This window comes from Camelina sativa, chromosome 12, assembly GCF_030686135.1.
Source record: "Camelina sativa cultivar CO46 ecotype springtype chromosome 12, ASM3068613v1".
NCBI lineage: Eukaryota > Viridiplantae > Streptophyta > Magnoliopsida > Brassicales > Brassicaceae > Camelina > Camelina sativa.
This window is the reverse complement of record NC_141891.1, coordinates 2,039,967-2,061,362: the sequence shown is the minus strand read 5'-3', so window position 1 is coordinate 2,061,362 and position 21,396 is coordinate 2,039,967. Positions and strand designations below refer to the sequence as shown.

Genomic DNA, 21,396 nt, shown 5'->3' with positions numbered 1-21,396 from the left:
CTGGTCAGCGACTATGGGAATGGAGATGTTCTGAACTCTGACCACATGACGTAACTTAAGTTGCTATATGGATCATTGCCTCGGCCTCCAGAAGATGACCATTCTTATTTTAGTAACCTACTTCAACACCATGAAGGTTATCCAAAGGCATGCTGATTTTTGGGCTTGTCCATTGTTCCAGTTGCCTTATCCTACACGAGAGAAAGTCCATATGCAATTATAGACATGAACTTGAAGAGTGTTAACTATCACAACAAAGCTGTCACCAAGATCTTTGTTCATTGGAAAGTGCATCCTCCTGACCAAGCTACATGGAGAATTCTACCAATATTTCACCAAGAATCATCCAACATTTCATCCTTGTCCTCAAGGATGGTTTCAACAGGGGAGTGTTGTAACAGAATAAACCGGTTAGACTCTTGGTTTAGTTCTCTGATTTCGGGTTTAGTTGTCCATTTTAGTTCTCGGGGTGAATTCTGGATTGGGACTATCTATCTGTTACTAATACTGTTTCAAAGCGTATTGATGATCTGATGCCTATTGCAACTGGGCAAGCCGAAATTGTGAATGAGTTTTGGTTTTACACGGATAATTGTGACATGTAAACTTTTGGTACTATATAAACTTATAAAGGATTGAATCTTTATTTGTCAATAACTGTTGTTTTTTCTGTTAAAGACGATTCAACATGACTTGAGCTTTTTGATCACTAGAGTGTGATAAGTGAGTAGAGAAAGAGCTTTTTGATCACCAGCCCATAGCACCTAGCTTGACGCTTTACCAAATACCTGGGATACAAAATTAGCTTTTTGGTTTGAGAATTTATCTAGAGTTTTTTGTTTTCTTTCAGTTTTTTGATTCCTATCAACTGAGTTGCTGTAAAATTAATGTAGCTTGTTCTAGAAGATATCTTTCCAGATTTCGGGTCATACGTTCTCACAATTTGCAGCAAGAACAAGAACAACTCTTCAACAATGAATTGTACCTTAAACCAAAAAAAAACAATGAAGTGTACCATTTGGAGTTCCACATGGAGAAATAACCATTGTCTTTTATAGATTACGAGGGTTCATCAAAACAAGAAATAGAGTGAGACACCACTTAGTATTTTATAGGTGGAGATAGAGGTGGGAAAAAATAAGGCAAGGGGCAAGTGAAAGGTCTACCTTTCTTGGAATTGTCGTGGATTCTGACGATGCCGAACTCGTGGTCGGCTAAGAAATAGACAGAGTTTTTGCTTCCGAAAGCGTGGTCGGCTAAGGAAGAGACAGAGTTTTTGCTTCTGTCGTACAAGCTAGCTGGGAGGCAGAAAGGTTCAGCCTTGGAGAGGAAAATGGAGAGATCTCCAATGTCTTTAGTATACACAGCATTTCCTTCTTCGTCTAGCCTCAAGACAAGGAAATGGTCCCAGTCCCTACAAGTCTTCCTAATGGGACTGCTTTCCGTGTACCACTTCACCATAAAAGTTTCACCTGGGCGCAATGATTCCACCAAGTACTGTTGCTTCCTGCAACATGAATCCAGTCGCTGCAACTCGCTCTTTGTCATTTCGGGATGTGGATCATCTTCGGGAAGCCGCAGCATCTGAAGCTTGGGTTTGTGAATGTATCTCCCAAGATCCCATGATCCTGTGTAGTGGCCTCTAGAGGCGGGCATCGAGAACATGTCATCTCTCTTGGAGTACATTACATGGGAGGAGAAGAAGCTAGGGTCTGTGATTCTGATGTTAGTCCACTTGCAATTTCTTTCAGCAGGCCTGCACAAACTGAGTTGAGGTCCCATGAACTTGATAGCCACAATGCAGTCTTCATCCTCGGGAGAAGAGGTGGACATGGCGACATTGGTTACAATATTGGTTTGGCAATGAGGCAGTGTTACAAGAGGAGGCAGCGAAATGCGTTTTGGGTCTGTGTCCGATGCACATGGGTCTAGATCATCTTGAAGACGCACGACACCATTCTTCATAGTTGCTACCCAGCCATGGGATGCTCCTATGGTTACTTTTCCCTCCAGTAACTCCATAGGCACCTTCTTTTCCGTAACCCTGTAGGTATCACCGAGAGCACGAATATTGAGATTTCCAATATCACCATCCCTCAAAGTGGATCCACATGGATCTGCACTTACGACGTAATAGATGGAAGAAGATGAGAAGCACCGAGCGGTGAGGTGTATCTGCGGAATCATTAGTTAGTTACTGATCAGACAGAGAAAAGAAAAAAAACACCATCCGAGACAAAAGAGAAGAGGAGGCAGGAGGCATCAGCTTAGCTTACCGGGAGAGATAGCTTGGAGAGAGAGAGCCGGCCGAGAAACAAAGACATTGTGCCTGCCGCGTTTTATTTCTAAGATCCCATCGTTTTTTTTTTCAATGCATATAAAATAAGGATTACCCTTGCTCACCAAGTTCTAACCCATTGATTGACTTTCCTAATAACAATAAAAAACGAATATACACGACAGTTATGAATGATATAATACAATATGTATGTAGTTTTATTAACATGAGTTTAAAAAAATTTATAAAAAAAAAAAAAGAAAAACTTTTATCAACTATGTTAACGTGTAACACGTATCTATACGAAAAATCCTCAGGAAATACAGGTCAGTCAGTTAAAAAAAAAAAAAAAAAAAATCAGTGTCACCTCCTCGACGTTTTGAGCTGTTCTTGCAGAAGCTTCCAAGAATAGCAGGCCGTGTTCCTTGGCAAACTGTTCGCCTTCCTCTTTGCTAACAGCTCTCTTGTGAGCAAGATCGCATTTGTACCCAATTAGCATAATACTCATGTTAGGATTTGCATGTTGCCGAGCATCCTCCAACCAACTAGCCAGATGGTTAAATGTCTGTCTCCTGCAACCAAAAGAACCAGACTTTTGAGCTTTAAAGGCAGAAAGATCAACACATGGTAAAACTCTTATCGTTCATACTTCTCAAAAATTCCAAAAAAAAAGAGAGTGAAAAGAACATTTTTAGTAGGATTCTAAGATGTATGGTTAACTTAACAACCTCCCAAAAGAGCATTGCCAGTATCAATCATATATAGCCAAAACATTATGCAAGATCAAACGTAAATTCCCAAAAACTGTAGCTATGATGATGAAAGTACCAATTTTTCAAAAACCTTAACAGCAGTTCTAAGTTTATTAATTCACAAAATAAAGAAGCAATAACTTCCAAAACCTTGCTGGAAAATCGGAGCTGATCATATATGATGTTGCAAGGGGAAATACAAACCTGGTGATGTCATAAACGAGTAAAGCTCCGGCTGCTCCTCTGTAATATGATCTGGTGATGGATCTAAAAGACTCTTGTCCAGCCTATAATAACATCATACGGTTGGTTAAATCAAAGGAACGGTATCAAAGCACACTAGAACCAGAAGGCACAAAAACCAAAACATAAAACAAGTCCAGCCCATATATCATCCAATGGAAAAGATTAACAAGTCATATAGCTGAGTGGAAAAAAACGAATCAAAGACTATTGAAGAGAATAAATCACAACCAAGGACTGGAGAACTCAGCTTCTATATCAATAAGCGTAAGATGAAACCAACTTTGAGTCTCCGGCAACGATTTTAAAATAGAATTGTTACTTGAGAGCAGCAATTATATATAGTAAGGCATTGTTTCTATAAAAATTGTTACTACTGATCATATGACAAATAATCTTCATAATAATCAAAATCTAGGTTAGGTCAAAAAGGGCTCAAAACCAATCCTAATCGATAAAAACGTTGATTAAGTTCTCTTAAGAGGACCTAATTAGACGGTGTCCTAATTAGAAGGATAAAGGGCGAGAGAGAGAGGTAGAGAGCAGAAGGCGTACGGTGTCCCAAATTTGAAGTTTGATGGGGCGTCCATCGACGGTGACCATGCGAGCACCGAACTCGACACCAATGGTGAGATCGTGGACTGGTTGGAACCTCTTGTCAGTAAATTGAAGAAGCAGGCACGATTTCCCAACACCTGTAAAAAACGAAAACCCCCACATGAAAATCGATTTCAGATCAAAAATTTAGGAATAATTATAGAAAGATATATGATCGGTGGTGGGTCTCACACCTGTGTCTCCGATGATTATGTACTTGAAGAGGTAATCGTACGACATGGTTGATGAATCAGAGAGCAAGGTGGGTTCGATAATTTGAGAAGAGGAGGCGATGTGGGAATCCGATTGAAAAGAGAGGAAGAAGAAGAAGAGATTGATGATGATGATGATGATGATGATGATGATGATGATGATGATGATGATGATGATGATGATGAGAGTAACAACAAGTCACCGACGCGCTTTTTGATTTTTTTTACTTTCGAGATTAAATAAAACAATTTACAAGGGATTAAAAATGTAAAAGTCTTTACATTTTACTATACAGTAACTTTTATTCGTGCAGTATCAAACCACATCCGACGAAAAAGGAAAAAACTATTACAAGGGATTAAAAATGTAAAAGTCTCTCGAACGTGCTTCAAAATAGGTTCGATTAAAACTGGAAATATTTGTTAGCCATTACCGTAAAAAAGAAAAAGGAAAATAAACACTTTTATAAAGAGCAAAAATGAAAAGAAAAAAAAAATGGAAAACACACTTTAACAAAAATAGAAAAAAAAATTTATGGAAATTTATGTCTCTATATATATAGTAGGTGCCGATGAAGAGCCCAAAAATCACATCATTCTTCTAGCTTCTTTAGTTTCAAAAGAAAAGAAAAAAAAAACCTTCTCTTCGTTTTAAGCTAGGTTTTGCAGCAACCATGAGTCGAACTGCCTATTTTTTAAAGCTACTCAAATATGTGGTCGTGAAAGAGGCTGTTAAGAAAATCCCAAAAGATGAGCTAGTCAAGGTTGGAGCTCGAGAGTTTGCAAACATGTTGACAAAGAACGACGCATCTAATGAACAAATCTTTTTAGAGAGAGTCGTCGCGCGTGCATCTTACTCGCGGCGATTTCTCTCTCAAATCTCCTCCTCTTCTGAGCACGATCTCGTGCACCGACGGTGTTCTCCGTCGATTCCGGCGACGATGAGGACTCCAAAACTCATGGTTCTTCATCCGTAGTCTGCGGCATCATCTCGGCGAAACTATCCGATCAAAATCAAGGGAGCTGCGGCTAGGAGAAGCATCTGCGAGACACCGATGGTAAGAGCTCTACCGGTGGTGTAGCTACGCGGAATGGAAGAAGGAGGTTTCCCGGAACGAGAGAGGAAGGCGGTTAGGTCGGGCGACTGGAGATTCTGGAGGCTTCGTCGGACTGTTGTACGATGGGGGAGGTAGTCTGCGATCTGGTGAGGCTAAACCACCGTCAAAGGTCCCCCGATCTACTCCCTACTGCTTTGCCATCTCACGGCTGCGCAAGGAACTCCTCGATAAAGACAAGATCGACTTTTTTCCTCTTTCTCAAAACGGCTCTACGGTGGTGGGATGGCAACGGATCCTGGATCCATCTCCGTTCGACCCGTGCCGTCCAGACTCACCGGAAAGTCCCACTCCGGCGAGTATCTGCAGTCCATGGTCGGCGGCTGCACTGTGTTTTATAGTTGTAGATTAGGGTTTCATGTCGTCCGGTTTATTTCGGTTTCGTGAACCCAGGTCGGTTTTGTATTAGATGGTTTAGTTCGGTTTGATGTTTGTGGATTGGGCCTTCGGGATTCTGTATGGGCTTAAATCTGGAAATAGTCCATTTGGACACTAATTTATAAAATTGCATACCCTTTAACAAAAAAAAAAAAAAGAACGACACATCATCATCTGTATCAGCATATAACAATTCAGCTTTCATATGGGAAACATACTCTCACCAGTTTTCTTCTACCGGGGCGGGTATAAGCTATTTCGTCAACGGAGTATCAAACGGAACGGTTCCTCAGGATCTGATTGAAAGTGTGGGGACGATGAAAAACCATCAATGGACTCGCTTACTCAAAAACCTTCAGTCTGAAGCAGATACGGCACTTACTAAGGCAGATAAGGAAGACAAGATAGAAAGGGATGAAAGAATATTCCGGGAGGGAAGAGCCATGGATAAAGCTAAAGAAAAGGGGGGAAAAGACGAAAAAGTGGGGACGACCCCAATAGTTTTCAATCGTTTCATAAATTTACTTCTTGACCACATCCCCCATGAAACAACAACAGCTTCTGGCCTCCCAACCGGTTACTCCTGGAGGTACCTTGCCGAGGAAGTTGTATCGGGTCTAGTAGGTGAAGATACCCGTGGTTTGGACGTTATCGACTCGGTCGAAGACGGCTCGAGAATACTGATTTTCTTGGTACCTGGTGACGAAAAGTTCCACCAATTGGAGGTGAATGCAGCTGGGGGCATTGCTTACACGACCGATGGTGGAGAAACCTTTTCTAAAGGGTATGCCGAGATAATAACTGATTTCGAACAAAAGAAACACGCCAGTGAGTGAAGAAGATGAAGCTGTGGGCAATTTTTTTTTTTTTTTTTTTTAAGTTTTAAACTAGTCCAGTTTTTTTAATATCTGTCTTGCATGCAATTCCTGTTTTGAATGTTTTTGGTTCTAACGCTGGTGTTTTTTTTTTCTTTTTCTTTTTTTTTTTATGTATTTGGTTCCGAATTAATTTTCTTACGCAATTAATTACCTAAATGCTCAACTTAAGCCCTAAAAGTTTCAAGAAACGATTCTAAACCAAAGAGGAAAAAACACATGTTTAAATTAAAACACAATTTTTTAGTATAAATCTTTGAGAATGCATTATTTATTACGTATTAGGTTCGTTAAGAAGTTAAAAACAAAAAGTCTTTAATATGGAAAACAAATTAAGCCTCTCTCTCTCTCTCTCTCTCTCTCTCTCTCTCTCTCTCTCTCTCTCTCTCTCTCTCTCTCTCTCTCTCTCTCTCTCTCTCTCTCTCTCTCTCTCTCTCTCTCTCTCTCTCTCTCTCTCTCTCTCTCTCTCTCCTGAAGACTAATTAAGACATCATCTTGGCCTGTTCTTGAAATTTTGTCTTCAGTTCTGCATTCAACTAAGGAACACAATGTCACTACTTCTGCTTCAACACAAGACTCATGTTTTTCATGACCAACGATTAAAAAAGCTTGACTTCAAATGGGAAACTTCTGCTTCAACAGAAGACTCTCAGGTTGTTTACTTGCTGATTGTGACAAGGTCTTTACAACAAGGTGGAGTTGTAGGCGTGTTCTGTTGGAATCCTCAGCGCTGCAAGTTGGTTTCATGGCTAATATGATTATAAGACAGATGACTGACTGTAAAGGGTAACATCAAGTTGGACAGTGGTGTTACTAGCTACTGAGGTTCTTTAGTTAATTAAAAGTATTTAATCTTCTTATTTCTTAAGCTGCAAGTTACATCTCACCGCCTTATATATTGGCCATATACACTCGGAGCATTGAGTACTTCTACCCTAATCATCTAATACACCGTCAGTAAAACGTAGGCCCATATATATATATATATATAGCTCATGGTAAAGGTCTGAATCAAAGAGCTTCTGGTTTAATGGGCAAAGGTGATTCAGTTTCTGCAGTTGATTCAAGTGAAAGTTTGATTTCTGTCTCAGTGCACATGAGTTGAAATTCAAGTGTAGCTAGCAAAAAGAATCAGGTTTTGCAGAATAAAATTCAGTCATTTAACAGTCTTATGGGGTGTTCAAAGCCATAAGAGAGACTAAATGTGGTTGAAGTGAGATCCTGAGCTAATCTGTACTAGTTAAAGTATGAAGCTAATTATATATGGAATTCTCTGGTTGATTAATTATAACCAAGGTTTGAGAGATATCGTCAAGCTTGTTTGTTGCCTGAGTGGGTATCTCAGGTTAATTTTTAAACTAGGAAGGTTTTTTAAGAGAGCATCAATGGAGAGTTGAGCTTTGATATATATGCTTGAATCAAAGCTGGTTGTGTAACTTTGGTGAATATTGAAGTGTTGATGGCTCGGTTCAGCAGGATGATTAGTCACCGCTGAAATGAATTAGACATAACGTCAAATGCAATGAGGATTAATCATGTTTATGCATGGTCATTAAACTGAAAAGTGGTTGTGCTATGTAAGTCTTACATATGCAGGCTATTTGGAGATTTAATTTGCAGGTTTTAGAGCTGAAACAAACGGTTCTAAAAGGCAGTAAGCTATGATGATGGTTTCAAGCTTGAATCAAGTTGCGGATAGGTACATTATGATCCAACTTGTAACAATGGAGATTTTCAGCTTGGAGAAGAAGTTGAACGTAAGCTTGAAGTTGAGCAGAATTTATGTGTGTCAAAGACACTAGAGGAACAAACTAATAAAGACAAAGGAGTGAAAGCTTCTTGATGAACAAGAGTCTCTCAAGCCTTTTTTTTTTTTTAGCGACTAAGGGTTTTTTTTGGGGTATGTACTACTCTAACAGAACAGAACAGAACAGAGCATACTCGCCAAATTTCTTTGTCTCTTGTCCTCCTACTAAACATAGATATAATAAAATTAAAATGTTTTGGGGAGTATAAGAGAGAAAAAGACTCAAAAATATTAGTCGAGCTTTGGTGGGAACCAGTAAGGGACTGGTAATGTAACGGATCCACCCGTCATGTACTCCTCATCGTCCAGGCAAATAATCCCGACGCTGTCGTCGTTTAAGTGATAGATGCAGTTTGGGCGCTGGTCATCTAAGCAAGCAGGCGGGAGACAAAAAGGTTCAGCCTTGGAGAGGAAAATGCACTCACCTCCAAGGTCTTTAGTATAGACAGCGTTTCCTTCCTTGTCAAGCCTCAAGACATAGAAATAGTCCCAATTCGGATAGTTTCCATCCTTGTCTAGCTCCTCCCCATTCCCATGGGGGTCCCTATTTGTGAACCATTTCACCAGAAACGTATCACCTGTCTGTGATGACTCCACCAAGTAGTGTTCTAACCTGCAACTCAAATCGAACAGGTTCCACTCGCACTTTCTCACTATTTCGCTGCTGACAAACTCATCTCTACTCGACAAGTACAATTCCCTCACGGGCCGATGTTCGGGATACGACAGCATCTGCAGCTTGGGTATTTGCATGTGTCTCCCAAGATCCCATGATCTTGTGTAGTTGCCTCCAGAAGCGGGCATCGAAAACATCTCACGTTTCTTGGAGTACATTACATGGGAGGAGAAGAAGCCCGGGTCTGTGATTCTGATGTTGGTCCACTCGCAATCAGCAGGCCTGCACAAACTGAGTTGAGGTCCCATGAACTTGATAGCCACAATGCAGTCTTCATCCTCGGGAGACGAGGTGGACATGGCCACGTTGGTTACAACTTGGGTCTGGCAATGAGACAGAGTTACAAGAGGAGGCAGCGTAATGCGTTTTGGGTCTGTGTCCGATGCACATGGGTCTAGATCATCTTGAAGACGCACGACACCATTCTTCAAAGTTGCTACCCAACCATGGGATGCTCCTATGGTTCCCATCTCTTTCACTAACTCCATAGGCACTTTCTTTCCCGTGCGTTTGAACCCTGTATCGATATTGTTGTAGCTGTAAAAGTCGAGATATCCAACATCACCATCTCTTAAAGTTGATCCACAAGGATTAACATTAAAGACGCAATTAGAGAAGCACCGAGCCGTGAGGTGTCTCTGGCGTAATCATTATTAGTTAGCTACTGATCAGACATCAAAACAGAGTAAAGACAAAAGAGAAGAGGAGGCATCCGCTTACCGGGAGAGATAGCTTGGACAGAGAGAGCCGGCCAAGAAACAGAGACATGGAGGTTGCTGCGTTTACTTTTCTTTCATAAACTGTGGTGTATATTCTTTTTTTTTTATTGCCTATGAAATACAGAACAGAGGATTGCCTTGCCTACCAAGTTCTTACCCATTGATTGACTTTCCTAATAACAATAAAAAACGAATATACACGACAGTTATGAATGATTCTGTTTTGTGAGACTAATTAATACGTAGTTTTATTAACTTGAGTTTAAAAAAACAAAAAAAAAACAAAAAACTTTTATCAACTACGTAAAATAAATATAACATGTATATATACGAAAAATCCTCAGGAAATACAGGTTTATCAGTTAAAAAAAAAAACAGAACCAATTGTTCATATTGTATTTCTTTAGTATATATATTTTTAAAATTATGGGAAAATTGTCTTAATAATTATTTTGAACGCAATTCCTGTTTTGAATGTTTTTGTTTAAAAAACGATTCTTAACCAAAGAGGAAAAATATGTGTATAAACAACAATTATTTTTAATCTAGCTAAAATCTGGTATTTTTTTTTAAGAAGTTAAAATCGGGTAGAATCTTGAGAATGTATTTATTACACACAACTGTCTCTGTTTGTAGCTGAGTTCCGTGATTATATATTCCAAGATTAGAGGCGAATATATTGGTTTTACAATTGGATTGCTCTATATTGTGGATGGATAAATTGGTAGAATGCGTTGGTTGCAATGACTGGATTTGCTATACGTTGTAACCTGTGGTAACTGATAATAGGCTATATACGTTGTAACCTGTGGTAACTGATATAGGTCAAGGAAACTCAAATGGGTCTATGAAACAGGCTAGTTTCCCTTTAGTCCTTGCTTTCTAGTTTGTATTTGTTATCAATACTTTACATGCAAATTGCTGTAATAACATTAGTTTTTTTTCCTGATATCCAATGGTTCTTGATATTATTATGAAGTGAACTATAGTCTATAGAGGGGATGAAACAAAACTTATTAGCTACATCTTGGTGAGGGTATGAAAAGTTTGAGGTGGCTATGGCTTGTCATTTCCACCAACATCATCAGCAGCAGCACCACTGACCTCATCATCATTATCAACACCAAACTCTGTCCTCCTAAACCTTCTACGTCTCCGAGCCTAACAACGAGTATATCCAGAGTTTTGACATCGTCGCATTCAACAAGACCTAGAGACTTTAAACCCTCTCTCCTTACCAAAACATATTTGATTTCCAGGTTTTGTTTTCGTTTGTATGGTTTGCTGAAGATGTTTCTTTTCTAGTTGCAAGACCTCTTTCATATTACAATAACACTAAATTATAAAAGCCTTTTTATTCCTATGTCTTGTTATTAAGAAATTCTCTGGTACTTTGAAAAATTCTTGCTCCCATCTTCTTCTATATTCTTTTCTCTAATCTCTCTTTGATGCTCTGTTTTTTGCTTGCAACAAACAAAAAGTTTTAATTGGTCATTTGGATTAAAGCTTCTTCTCCTTGAGGATTCAAGCTTGTAAAATATGTTTGTAAAATATGTTTGTAAAATATATTTAAATTCCAAAGTTTTTTGTAATATAAAAAAAAATTAATAATTGTTTTGTCATATTAGATTAATAAAGTTTGATAATTAATAAACACAAAATTAAAAAATAATTATTTAAATGCTTGAGTAACCTTTTTTCGGGGTTCTCTAGTAATAGGGTGATTTTGCTTAAGTTCTTTTAGGGTTGCTTTACTTAATTTATGATTATTTATATAATTAATTAATGTGAGAGTAACTATAGTGGGTTGCTCCACTAATGATGGTTGAAAAAAAAAAAAAAAAAAAAAAAAACTCTTTGACATGGAGCAACCAAAACAAACCTTTGCTGCCAAGTCATCGACTCTCTCTCTGCTCAAGACTAAGACATAATCTTGGCCTGTTTTTGAAGTTTTGTCTTCAGTTCTGCATTCAACTACGGAACACAATGTTAACTACATCTGCTTCAACACAAGACTCAGGGTTTCATGACCAACGATTAAAAAGCTTGATTTCAAATGGGAAACTTCTGCTTCAACAGAAGACAAAACTTGGTGATTGTGAAAAGGAATTTGTCAGAAGGTCTTTACAACAAGGTGGAGTTGTAGGCGTGTTCTGCTGGAATCATCAGCGGTGCAAGTTGGATTCATGGCTGATATGATTAGACCAGATGACTGTAAAGTGTAATCTCAAGTTGGACAGTGGTGTTAGAATTGAATCTTATTTCTTAAGTCGCAAGTTACATCTCATCGCCTTATATATTGGCCATACACTCGGAGCGTAGAGTTCGACCTAAATCATCTAAATTCTAATACACCGTCATTAAGACGTAAAGGACCAAGGCACTATCTGTGTTTTTATAGGTGCAGATAGAGGTGGAAAAAAGTAAGGTGCTGGGCAAGTGAAAGTTCTACCTCTATCCCTATTATTGCCAATACTGAAGATGCCAAACCCTTGGTCGCCCAAGAAATATATGCAGTTTCGGGGTAGGCGACACAAGCTACCCGGGAGACAGAATGATTCAGCCTTGGAGAGTAAAATGCAGAGATCTCCAATGTCTTTAGTATAAACAGCGTTTCCATCTCCGTCTAGCCTCAACACAAAGAAATGGTCCCATTCCTTAAAAGTCTTCCTAATGACTCTGCTTTCCGTGTACCACTTCAGCATAAAAGTTTCACCCATGTGCAATGATTCCACCAAGTACTGTTGCTTCCTGCAACATGAATCCAGTCGCTGCAACTCGTTCTCTGTCATTTGGGGATGTGGATCATCTTTGGGAAGCCGCAGCATCTGAAGCTTGGGTTTGTGAATGTATCCCCCAAGATCCCATGATCCTGTGTAGTGGCCTCTACAGGCGGGCATTGAGAACATCTCATCTCTCTTGGAGTACATTACATGAGAGGAGAAGAAGCTTGAGTCTGTGATTCTGATGTTGCTCCACTTGAAATTTCTTTCAGCAGGCCTGCACAAGCTGAGTTGAGGTCCTAGGAACTTGATAGCCACGATGCAGTCTTCATCCTCGGGAGAGGAGGTGGACATGGCCACATTGGTTACAATATTGGTTTGGCAATGAGGCAGAGTTACAAGAGGAGGTAGCGAAATGCGTATTGGGTTTGTGTCCGATGCACATGGGTCTAGATCATCTTGAAGACGCACGACACCATTCTTCAAAGTTGCTACCCAGCCATGGGATGCTCCTATGGTTCCTTTTTCCTGTAGTAACGTCATAGGCACCTTCTTTTCTGTGATCCTGTCGGCACCACCGATAGGATGAATCTTGAGATTTCCAATATCACCATCCCTCAAAGTGGATCCACATGGTTCAGCACCCACGATGTAATAGATGGAGGAAGACGAGAAGCACCGCCGAGCGGTGAGGTGACTCTACAGAATCATAGTTTGTAAACAAATAAGACATCAAAACAGAGAAAAAGAGAGAGAGGATGCAATTTACCCGGAGAGATAGCCGGCTGAGAAAGAGAGACATGGCTGATGCGATTTTGCTAAGAGACGAAGAAGACTCTCCCCTCTACACTGATTGACTTTCCTAATACTAATCAGAGCGAATATAACTTTTTTTGGCAGGAGAGTTGCGTATTTGACTCTGTTCTATGATACTAAATCAATTTTTTTCTTTACTCGTGTTCATAGTTGTGGCTATGGACTACAGCAAGGTTGCTATCAGTCAAGAAACGTATTCGTTTATATCTACAGTACAACTTTTTGTAGAGAGATAAGAGGAGCTATAAATGGTATCTGCAGTTTACAGGTAAAATGTTTGTGTTCAATCAAATTAATCAGTTGGGTAAAAAAATATAAGAGGATGAATATTTCGACTGGTCTGATGTAACAGCAAAATTGGCCTAATGAGTTTACACTACTTGATCACAGTCAAACAAATAACTCTTAAATTGATATATGTAGCAACCAATGCTAGGGACCTTTGCTGCCAATGCATTGACTCGCTGCTGAAGAAGATTAAGACAGAATCTTGGCCTGTTCCGAAAGCTTTGTCTTCGGTTCTGCATTCCATTAAGGAACACTAAACCTAAAACTGAAAGATTAATTTCAAATGAAAACCTCTGAGACCTGCAGCATAAGTGTGTACGATTATAAGATTAACAGCAAAAAGACAAGAAACCAACTCGATCGTCTTGCCACAACACCACTTAACTGAGAACGTTATAAGATTAGTTGTCTTCTTTATCTCATCATACCAAGGAACCAGGTTGTTTAAAAAGCCTGTGTGGCTTAAGACCTTTAAAACCTTTCCGGACCTACACAAGGAAGATGCGTCAGTTCTCTCTCTCTCGTCACGCTAATTAGTATTTAATTAGGAGCTTCTAAAAAATCATTAATTAAGATGAAAAAAAAATGGACACAACACAGAAAAGTGATCAGCCGGTTGATATCAATCAATCTGACATAAAACTAATATGTTTTGAGAGTTGAAGAAAGAAAAGACTCAAATTAAACATTATTCTTGTTCTGGTGGGAACCAGTAAGGGAGCGCTAACGTTATAGATCCACCCGTCATGTACTCCTCATCGTCCATGCAAGTGATCCCGACGCTGTCGTCGTTTAAGTGATAAATACAGTTTGGGCGCTGGTCATCTAAGCAAGCAGGCGGGAGACAAAAAGGTTCAGCCTTGGAGAGGAAAATGCACTCACCTCCAAGGTCTTTAGTATAGACAGCGTTTCCTTCCTTGTCAAGCCTCAAGACATGGAAATGGTCCCAACTCACAGCGTTTCCTTCATTGTCTAGCCCCTTCTCATTCCCATGGGGGTCCCTATATGTGAACCATTTCACCATAAAAGTCTCACCTGTTTGTGATGACTCCACCAAGTAGTGTTCCAACCTGGTGCACGAATCTAACTTATTCCACTCGAACTTTCTCACTATTTCGCTCCTGGCGAAATCATTTATACTCGGCAAGTAGATGTCCTTCACGGGCCGATGTTCGGGATACGACAGCATCTGCAGCTTTGGTTTTTCCATGTGTCTCCCAAGATCCCATGATCCTGTGTAGTTGCCTCCAGAAGCGGGCATCGAGAACATCTCATCTTTCTTGGAGTACATAACACGGGAGGAGAAGAAGCTGGGGTCTGTGATTCTGATGTTGGTCCACTTGCAGTTACTTTGAGCAGGCCTGCACAAGCTGAGTTGAGGTCCGAGGAACTTGATAGCCACAATGTAGTCTTCATCCTCGGGAGACGAGGTGGACATGGCCACATTGGTTACAATTTGAGATTGGCAATGAGGCAGTGTTACAAGAGGAGGCAGCGAAATGCGTTTTGGGTCCAGATCCAAAGCACTTGGGTCTATTTCCAAAAACCTAAAGTCTAGATCCGAATCACTTATGGGACGCGCAACCCCATTCTTCAAAGTTGAAGCACTTAGGTATAAATCATCTTGAAGACGCACAACCCCATTCTTCAAAGTTGCAACCCAGCCATGGGACGCTCCTATGGTTCCCATCTCCTGCACTAACTCCATAGGCACCTTCTTTGACGTAAAGTTGGCCCCTCTAATATCAACGTTGTAGCTGTACATATTGAGATATCCAACATCACCATCTCTCAAAGTTGATCTACAAGGATGTAATGCGAAGACGCAATTAGAGAAGCACCGAACCGTGAGGTTTCTCTGCGGAATCATTAGTTTGTTACAACTAATCAGACATATGAGGAAAAAACATCATCCGAGACAAGAGAAAAGAGGAAGCAGCTTACCCGGAGAGAAAGCTTCGGAAGCGAGAGCCGACTGAGAAACAGAGTGAGAGACATGGACTGCGGTTTTTGCTTTAGGGTTGCAACGTATATTCATTCTTCTTCCTCCTTTCTGTTAATACAAAACCCTTGTCCCCCACGCCCCACCATTGATGGACTTTCCTAAATCCTAAATAGTAAGAATATACGTATTTCTTTTGTCTCGAGAATTATGAATTCGATTCTGTTCCGTATACAAAAATCTCACAACAAGAGCGAAACTAACTATTAATATGTTATTATATTTTTTTTTGACAACAAAAGAATCAGCTCAAACGAGCCAATTTGAAGGAAAAGAGTTCACAAACAAAACATGCTGCGGTGACAGTCGCGCTTGGCGTGCCAGGGAATCCGCTTTAATATTGGCAGAACGTGGGACCAGAGATAGAGAGAAAAAAGAGAACTCCGCCTGATCCATCTTGATGTCGTCGAGGTAGGGAGTGAAAGCCGGCCATTCAGAAGGAGAAGACACCATCTTCACCAAATCAGAACAATCCGTATAAAACACCACGTCCCGGTAATCATGTCCAATCATGCACCGCATAGCCCAAATGAGAGCTTCTACTTCAGCATGGAGTGGAGACAAACTTCGCCGGAAATTGGTTGCTCCCATGTCCGTTCTTGAATGTTGAGTGGAAGAACAAAACCAACCTGCACCTGCAAAAGCATTTGTCGCTTTCCAAGAACCGTCAACAAAACACCGATAGCCTGTAAAAGAGGAAGGACAAAAAAGGGTGAGCCCCCTTTGTCTCGAAGAAGGGACAAGTGGATTGTGTGGTTGATCCTCATCTTCCACTTCCACCTGGGCCTGTATCCAGCTATTTGCCTCCCCCTCCGCCAACCGTACAACATCCAATGGATTTTCCAAAACATTCTCAAAAACACGTGCATTACGCGCTTTCCAAATATACCACATAAGCCACGGGAACACAGATGCCTGAGAGCCCGGATTTGAGGAACCTAAGAAATGGTCTATATTAGCATAAATAGACTCCGTCGGGAAAGAGCCAGGTCCGACAGGAACTTGAGCTAAAGCCCATGCCTGCCGAGCCGGTGGGCACCGGAAAATAGCATGATTAATTGTTTCCTCTTCAGCCCCACACCGTACACATGCGGGGTCGCAGGATATACCCCGCCGTCGGAGATTTGCCGATACCGAAATACAGCCTATCAAAACCTGCCACATAAAGTGTTTAATTTTTGGTGGACAGGCGACATCCCAGACAGCAGCCAGCAGAGGTGTTGTCTCTGGACCCACTCTAGGGACCCTCGTCAGCTGCGGAGAGTAACGACGATCCACTTCGTAGCCAGATTTAACAGTGTACTTTCCCGATTTAGTAAAATGCCAACCCATGGAGTCATCTAGGCGACGACTTCCTAAAGGAATAGCCCCTATCAGATCAACATCTTCCGGGGCAAAAAACTCCTTAAGCCTATCCATACGCCAAGTATTAGTGTGACAATCAATTAAATGAGAGATTTTAAGAGAAGGATCCTTAAGTGGACCCTTACTGAACGCTGGTCTTGGGGATTGAGCCGGTACCCAAGGATCCGTCCATATCGAAATGGACTCCCCTGAACCGACCCGTAAAATAAGGCCTTTATTAACCAAAGATCTAGCGGAAGTAATACTTCTCCACCCATAAGATGGAGAGTAAGAGCGTATCAGATCCATAGGATTGGAATTGCGATAATACCTGCCCTTGAAAACCCGAGCAAACAATGTATCCGGGGCCTCAATTAGCCTCCACAATTGTTTTGCCAACAATGCCGTGTTGAAAGCATCAACATTCCTGAAACCCAAGCCCCCCAACTGCTTACTGCAGCAGAGTTTATCCCAAGCTAACCAGTGCAACCCCCCAGACTGCCCTGAAGAACTCCACCAAAAATTAGCCACTGCACTCGTAAGCTTTGACGTGATTGTTTTCGGAATTCGTAAACAAGACATCACAAACGTAGGGACCGTCGTGGCAACTGACTTAATCATCACCTCTTTTCCCCCTTTGGATAAAAGCTTCACCGTCCAACCCGTCGTTCGTCCCTGAAGGCGGTCCCGAACAAAAGAAAATACCTTTGTCTTAGACCCTCCGAGACTCTCCGGCAACCCGAGATAAGATCCCATCCCACCCAAATTCGAAATCCCTAAAACCCCCTGCATCTCTGTCCGGACAGCAACATCCACCTTATGACCAAACTGAATCGAGGATTTGTCAAAATTTATTAACTGACCCGATACAGATTCATACTGTTTTAATATATCCAAAATAACCTCACATTGAACCTTATCCGTTTTGCAGAAAAAAGACTATCATCTGCAAAAAGCAGATGCGTGATGGGCGGACACTTGTTTGCAACCTTAATCCCTGTTATTAGTTTTTCCCGTTCTGCCCGCTTGATATTTGCAACTAAGACCTCCGTGCACAAAATAAACAGATAAGGAGACAAAGGGTCTCCCTGCCGTAATCCCCTTGCCGGAACAATCCTACCATTAGGTTGACCATTTAAAAGAACCTTATATTCTACAGAAGTGACACAAAACATAATCCGAGAAACCCAAATCTCCCCAAAGCCCGTCTTCCGTAACAAAGCCTCAATAAAACCCCATTCCACCCTATCATACGCCTTACTCATATCCGTTTTGATCGCCATAAATTTTCCTTTACACGATGGATTTGTGCGTAAACCATGAAACATCTCCTGAGCGATAAGAATATTATCCGAAATCAATCTTCCTGGGACAAAAGCAGATTGTGTTTCTGAGACCAACTCAGGTAACACTCCCTTCAACCGTTGACACATAATCTTCGAAATAAGCTTATATCCCACATTACACAAGCTAATAGGCCACATTTCCGCCATCCTAGTTGGCTTAGCAACCTTCGGAATCAAGCAAATATGCGTCCTATTCAGACTTTTATCAAAAACCCCCTCTACAAAAAACCGATTGACCATAGCCACAAGATCCTCTTTGACCACTTTCCAAGCCTTCTGGAAAAACAACGCTGTCATTCCATCTGGTCCCAGAGCCTTATCCGGAGACATCAGGAATAAAGCCTTGCGGACCTCCGCCACTGTTACGGGAGCTGTTAAACGAACATTGACGTCCTCCGTTATTACCGTTTTCACTTCGCTTAAGGCTTCCTCAAAATTAGACGGGTTAATAGAAGTAAACAAATCCTCAAAATACGAGACCGCCACCAAACAAATATCATCATCCTTAGTCGACCAAACATTATTCTTATCGTAGAGACCAGTGATCCTATTACGAGCCCGACGCTGCTTTGTTTGAGCTTGAAAATACTTTGTATTTTTATCCCCCACCCGCATCCATCGGTTACGACTTTTTTGATACCAATAAATTTCCTCATCATTATATGCGTCCCGCAAACGCATGGTTAAATCTGTAATAACCTCCGAGGAAACCCCATCATCCGCTTGGGCGACTTCCAACTGGCGTTTGAGATCCTCAATAATGTCTCTCCCAAACGGAACCTGCTCCTTCCGCCAATGAGATATAGCTCGTCGGCAATTCACAATCTTGTCCACAAAAGATGTTGGACCCTCATGCTGTTCCCCATTCCAGCCCTGCGAAATAGACTCCATCAGACCCGCCTTGCCAACCCACCTATGATCGAACATAAAAGTTCGTCTCCCACGCGTTCTCTTGGCACCTATATTAACAATTAGTGGGGCATGATCCGAAGTGATCCGTGGCAAATACTCTGTAACCGTATCCGGAAAAAAATCATGCCAGTCCTCGTTACCCAAAGCCCTATCCAAACGACAACGGATTGGTTTTTTCTCCCGCCAACCCCTCCACGACAACCAATCTCCCAAGGTATGGAAATTCTAAAAAACCACAATCCCGAATCATCCCATTAAAAGAAAGAAAAGAAGAAGCAGGACGAAGCTTTCCCCCTCTTTTCTCATGGTTTCCCGTTAATTCATTTAGGTCCCCAATAATAAACCAGGGAGTTGACCGAGTTGAACTTATCCTCAATAAACGTTCCCATACTAAATCCCGATTCTTAGGAACAGGATCCCCATAAATAAAAGTGAGATGAATAATTCGCTCTTTATAGGCGGCCTCAACATCAATTAAACGGTTTGACTCAAATAAAATTGACACATCAAAAATATCTTTATTATAAAAGAGAGCCAACCCTCCACTACAACCAATAGGTTCCACAGTTTTTAAATTTTTATAGCCAAAATGGCCTACAAATTGTTCCAAAAAAGAAAAAGTTTGCTTTGTTTCCATTAGAAATAAAAAGTCTGGCCTATGCTTATTCCATAGATCCCGGAGATTCCCGATGGTAGCCTTATTTCCGAGACCTTGACAATTCCAACTCATGATATTCATTTAAAAACCATTGGCTTTGGTGGTTTGTGCCCACCGTGACCCCCTTTAGGCCCTTCCTGGACCTTAAGAGCATGCTCGCTTTCCCCAAAAGCCGGAACAGTCTGAGGAGGGCGTCTCCTTGGTGACAACAGCAGGTTAGCATTCCGCTTCTTCGTACTGACCCCCCCTAAGAACCAAATGTCCTTTTCCTTTCTTCCCCTTCTCCCCTTGAATACCTCCGCTAATTGGTGCTGCGACAGCGTCTCCTACACCATCCGACTCCACCGGATCTTTGTCAGCCCCATCTTCAGCCAACAGATCATCTTCTTCCATATTAAAAAACGCCCCAGCAGACTCCCCCTCCACCATAGGATCCTTATCCCCAACACCAGAACCATGTAACCCCAAGTCTCCGAAATCAAACTCCTCCACAATTGAAAAATCCTGAACAGAAATATCCTCAACCAGCGCCTCTCTCGTTGGAGTCTCAACATTAGGGGCACTCAAACCTGCCGCTACCGCCATGACAGTAGAAGAATCACCAAGCAAAAACCCCTCTTGTTCTCCTCCCGCTTGTTCCTTAGTATCCTGAACACCAACTGTATCCAGAGGAGGGATGCCCGATGCTAACCGTACCAACGTAATGTCCGCATCTCCAGACGAACCATCAAGGATCTGACCTTCTTCACTAGGACTTTCCCCCACCCCCATGTGCTTGTTAGACCCTTCCTCAACTGTAGTATCCTGAAAAAGAGCCTTCTTAGCAGATTTTGGTGTTGACTGCCCTACCGCCGCCTCCTCCAAAACTGGTGGCAAAGCTGGAGCAACCTGGTGCCGAGCCTGACCCCTAGGGAGACCCTGCCTTCCCCGAGATACCTGAGTGGAACCCGACCCAGAAAAACCCTTGGACGCTCCCTTTCGACGATATGCCGAGCCTGAATGAGCCTCTGGTCTAGGCTTAGCACCCCCATGGTGAGACCCATTATGATGACCCTTAGACGCACCACCATAAGAAGGATTCCCCCCATTCGAAGAGCTCCTCCTCCCATCTGCCAGAACCGCCCCTTTGTAGCTCATAAGCTGACCCTCATCATGCTTCTCCTCCGAGAGGGATCTAGACACCAAAACCTTACCCTTCACAAGGGGACAGGCATCCTCAGCGTGACAAATACTGCTACACTTCTTACACCACCCATGCAGCCTCTCATAAAACAACTTGACCACCGTGACTTCCCCATTGAAAAATTCGATATTTGTTTCGAAACATAGAGGCTTAAGACCATCAATGGTCACTCGCACCCTACCTCTGTCAATATCGACATCTTCCACCACCCCCAAATCCGAACCAATATCCCTAAAGAGTGGCTCCGCCCAAAACTGAATTGGGATATCAGAGATCCTGACCCAAAACGTGAGTGATGAAGGATAATTGGGGTCGACTACTGGTGTCCACCTCACCAAAGACACCATCCATGAATCGAAGTGATACGGTTCCTTTGACAGAACCTCAACGATGTCCTTCTCCTCGTCGAAGTCGAACTGAAATTTGCCTGATCCTAGATCAGCACCAGCAACTCTTCCCTCAACCTGCCAAA

The 21,396-nt window shown here is 41.7% G+C and overlaps 6 protein-coding genes across 8 annotated transcripts; all 6 read right to left on the bottom strand.

Moving 5' to 3' along the window:
* Positions 1–967: 967 nt before the first annotated feature.
* LOC147930115 (uncharacterized) lies at positions 968–2,416 on the bottom strand. Of its 2 annotated transcripts, XM_087477751.1 has the most exons (3): positions 2,277–2,416; positions 2,128–2,175; positions 968–2,044 (listed from the first exon to the last, which is right to left on the bottom strand). In XM_087477751.1, exon 3 carries the CDS (start codon positions 2,020–2,022, stop codon positions 1,102–1,104), a length of 921 nt encoding a protein of 306 aa, XP_087333877.1. In that variant the 5' UTR covers positions 2,023–2,044; positions 2,128–2,175; positions 2,277–2,416; the 3' UTR covers positions 968–1,101. The 2 variants fall into 2 exon arrangements, with proteins under 2 accessions (XP_087333877.1, XP_010446868.1); XM_010448566.3 differs by having other exon boundaries at positions 968–2,175.
* Positions 2,292–4,311, bottom strand: LOC104729603 (ras-related protein RABB1b-like). The gene is made up of 5 exons (XM_019233407.2): positions 4,065–4,311; positions 3,829–3,968; positions 3,235–3,317; positions 2,646–2,850; positions 2,292–2,430 (listed from the first exon to the last, which is right to left on the bottom strand). The coding sequence occupies exons 1-5, from the start codon at positions 4,108–4,110 to the stop codon at positions 2,410–2,412; spliced, it is 495 nt and encodes a 164-aa protein (XP_019088952.1). The 5' UTR covers positions 4,111–4,311; the 3' UTR covers positions 2,292–2,409.
* A 4,177-nt stretch (positions 4,312–8,488) lies between these two features.
* Positions 8,489–9,701, bottom strand: LOC147930114 (uncharacterized). The gene is made up of 2 exons (XM_087478696.1): positions 9,654–9,701; positions 8,489–9,571 (listed from the first exon to the last, which is right to left on the bottom strand). The coding sequence occupies exons 1-2, from the start codon at positions 9,699–9,701 to the stop codon at positions 8,489–8,491; spliced, it is 1,131 nt and encodes a 376-aa protein (XP_087334822.1).
* A 1,007-nt stretch (positions 9,702–10,708) lies between these two features.
* LOC147930113 (uncharacterized) lies at positions 10,709–13,177 on the bottom strand. Its single transcript, XM_087478695.1, has 4 exons — positions 13,145–13,177; positions 12,105–13,074; positions 11,535–11,626; positions 10,709–10,813 (listed from the first exon to the last, which is right to left on the bottom strand). The coding sequence occupies exons 1-4, from the start codon at positions 13,175–13,177 to the stop codon at positions 10,709–10,711; spliced, it is 1,200 nt and encodes a 399-aa protein (XP_087334821.1).
* Positions 13,178–14,074: 897 nt separating this feature from the next.
* Positions 14,075–18,285, bottom strand: LOC147930112 (uncharacterized). 2 transcript variants are annotated; one of them, XM_087477750.1, is made up of 2 exons: positions 15,424–18,285; positions 14,075–15,281 (listed from the first exon to the last, which is right to left on the bottom strand). In XM_087477750.1, exon 2 carries the CDS (start codon positions 15,242–15,244, stop codon positions 14,168–14,170), a length of 1,077 nt encoding a protein of 358 aa, XP_087333876.1. In that variant the 5' UTR covers positions 15,245–15,281; positions 15,424–18,285; the 3' UTR covers positions 14,075–14,167. The 2 variants fall into 2 exon arrangements, with proteins under 2 accessions (XP_087333876.1, XP_087333875.1); XM_087477749.1 differs by having other exon boundaries at positions 14,075–15,337; positions 15,424–18,162.
* On the bottom strand, positions 15,731–19,472 carry LOC147930111 (uncharacterized). Its single transcript, XM_087478694.1, has 3 exons — positions 19,428–19,472; positions 17,734–19,308; positions 15,731–17,653 (listed from the first exon to the last, which is right to left on the bottom strand). Exons 1-3 carry the CDS (start codon positions 19,470–19,472, stop codon positions 15,731–15,733), a joined length of 3,543 nt encoding a protein of 1,180 aa, XP_087334820.1.
* Between the last annotated feature and the right edge of the window lie 1,924 nt (positions 19,473–21,396).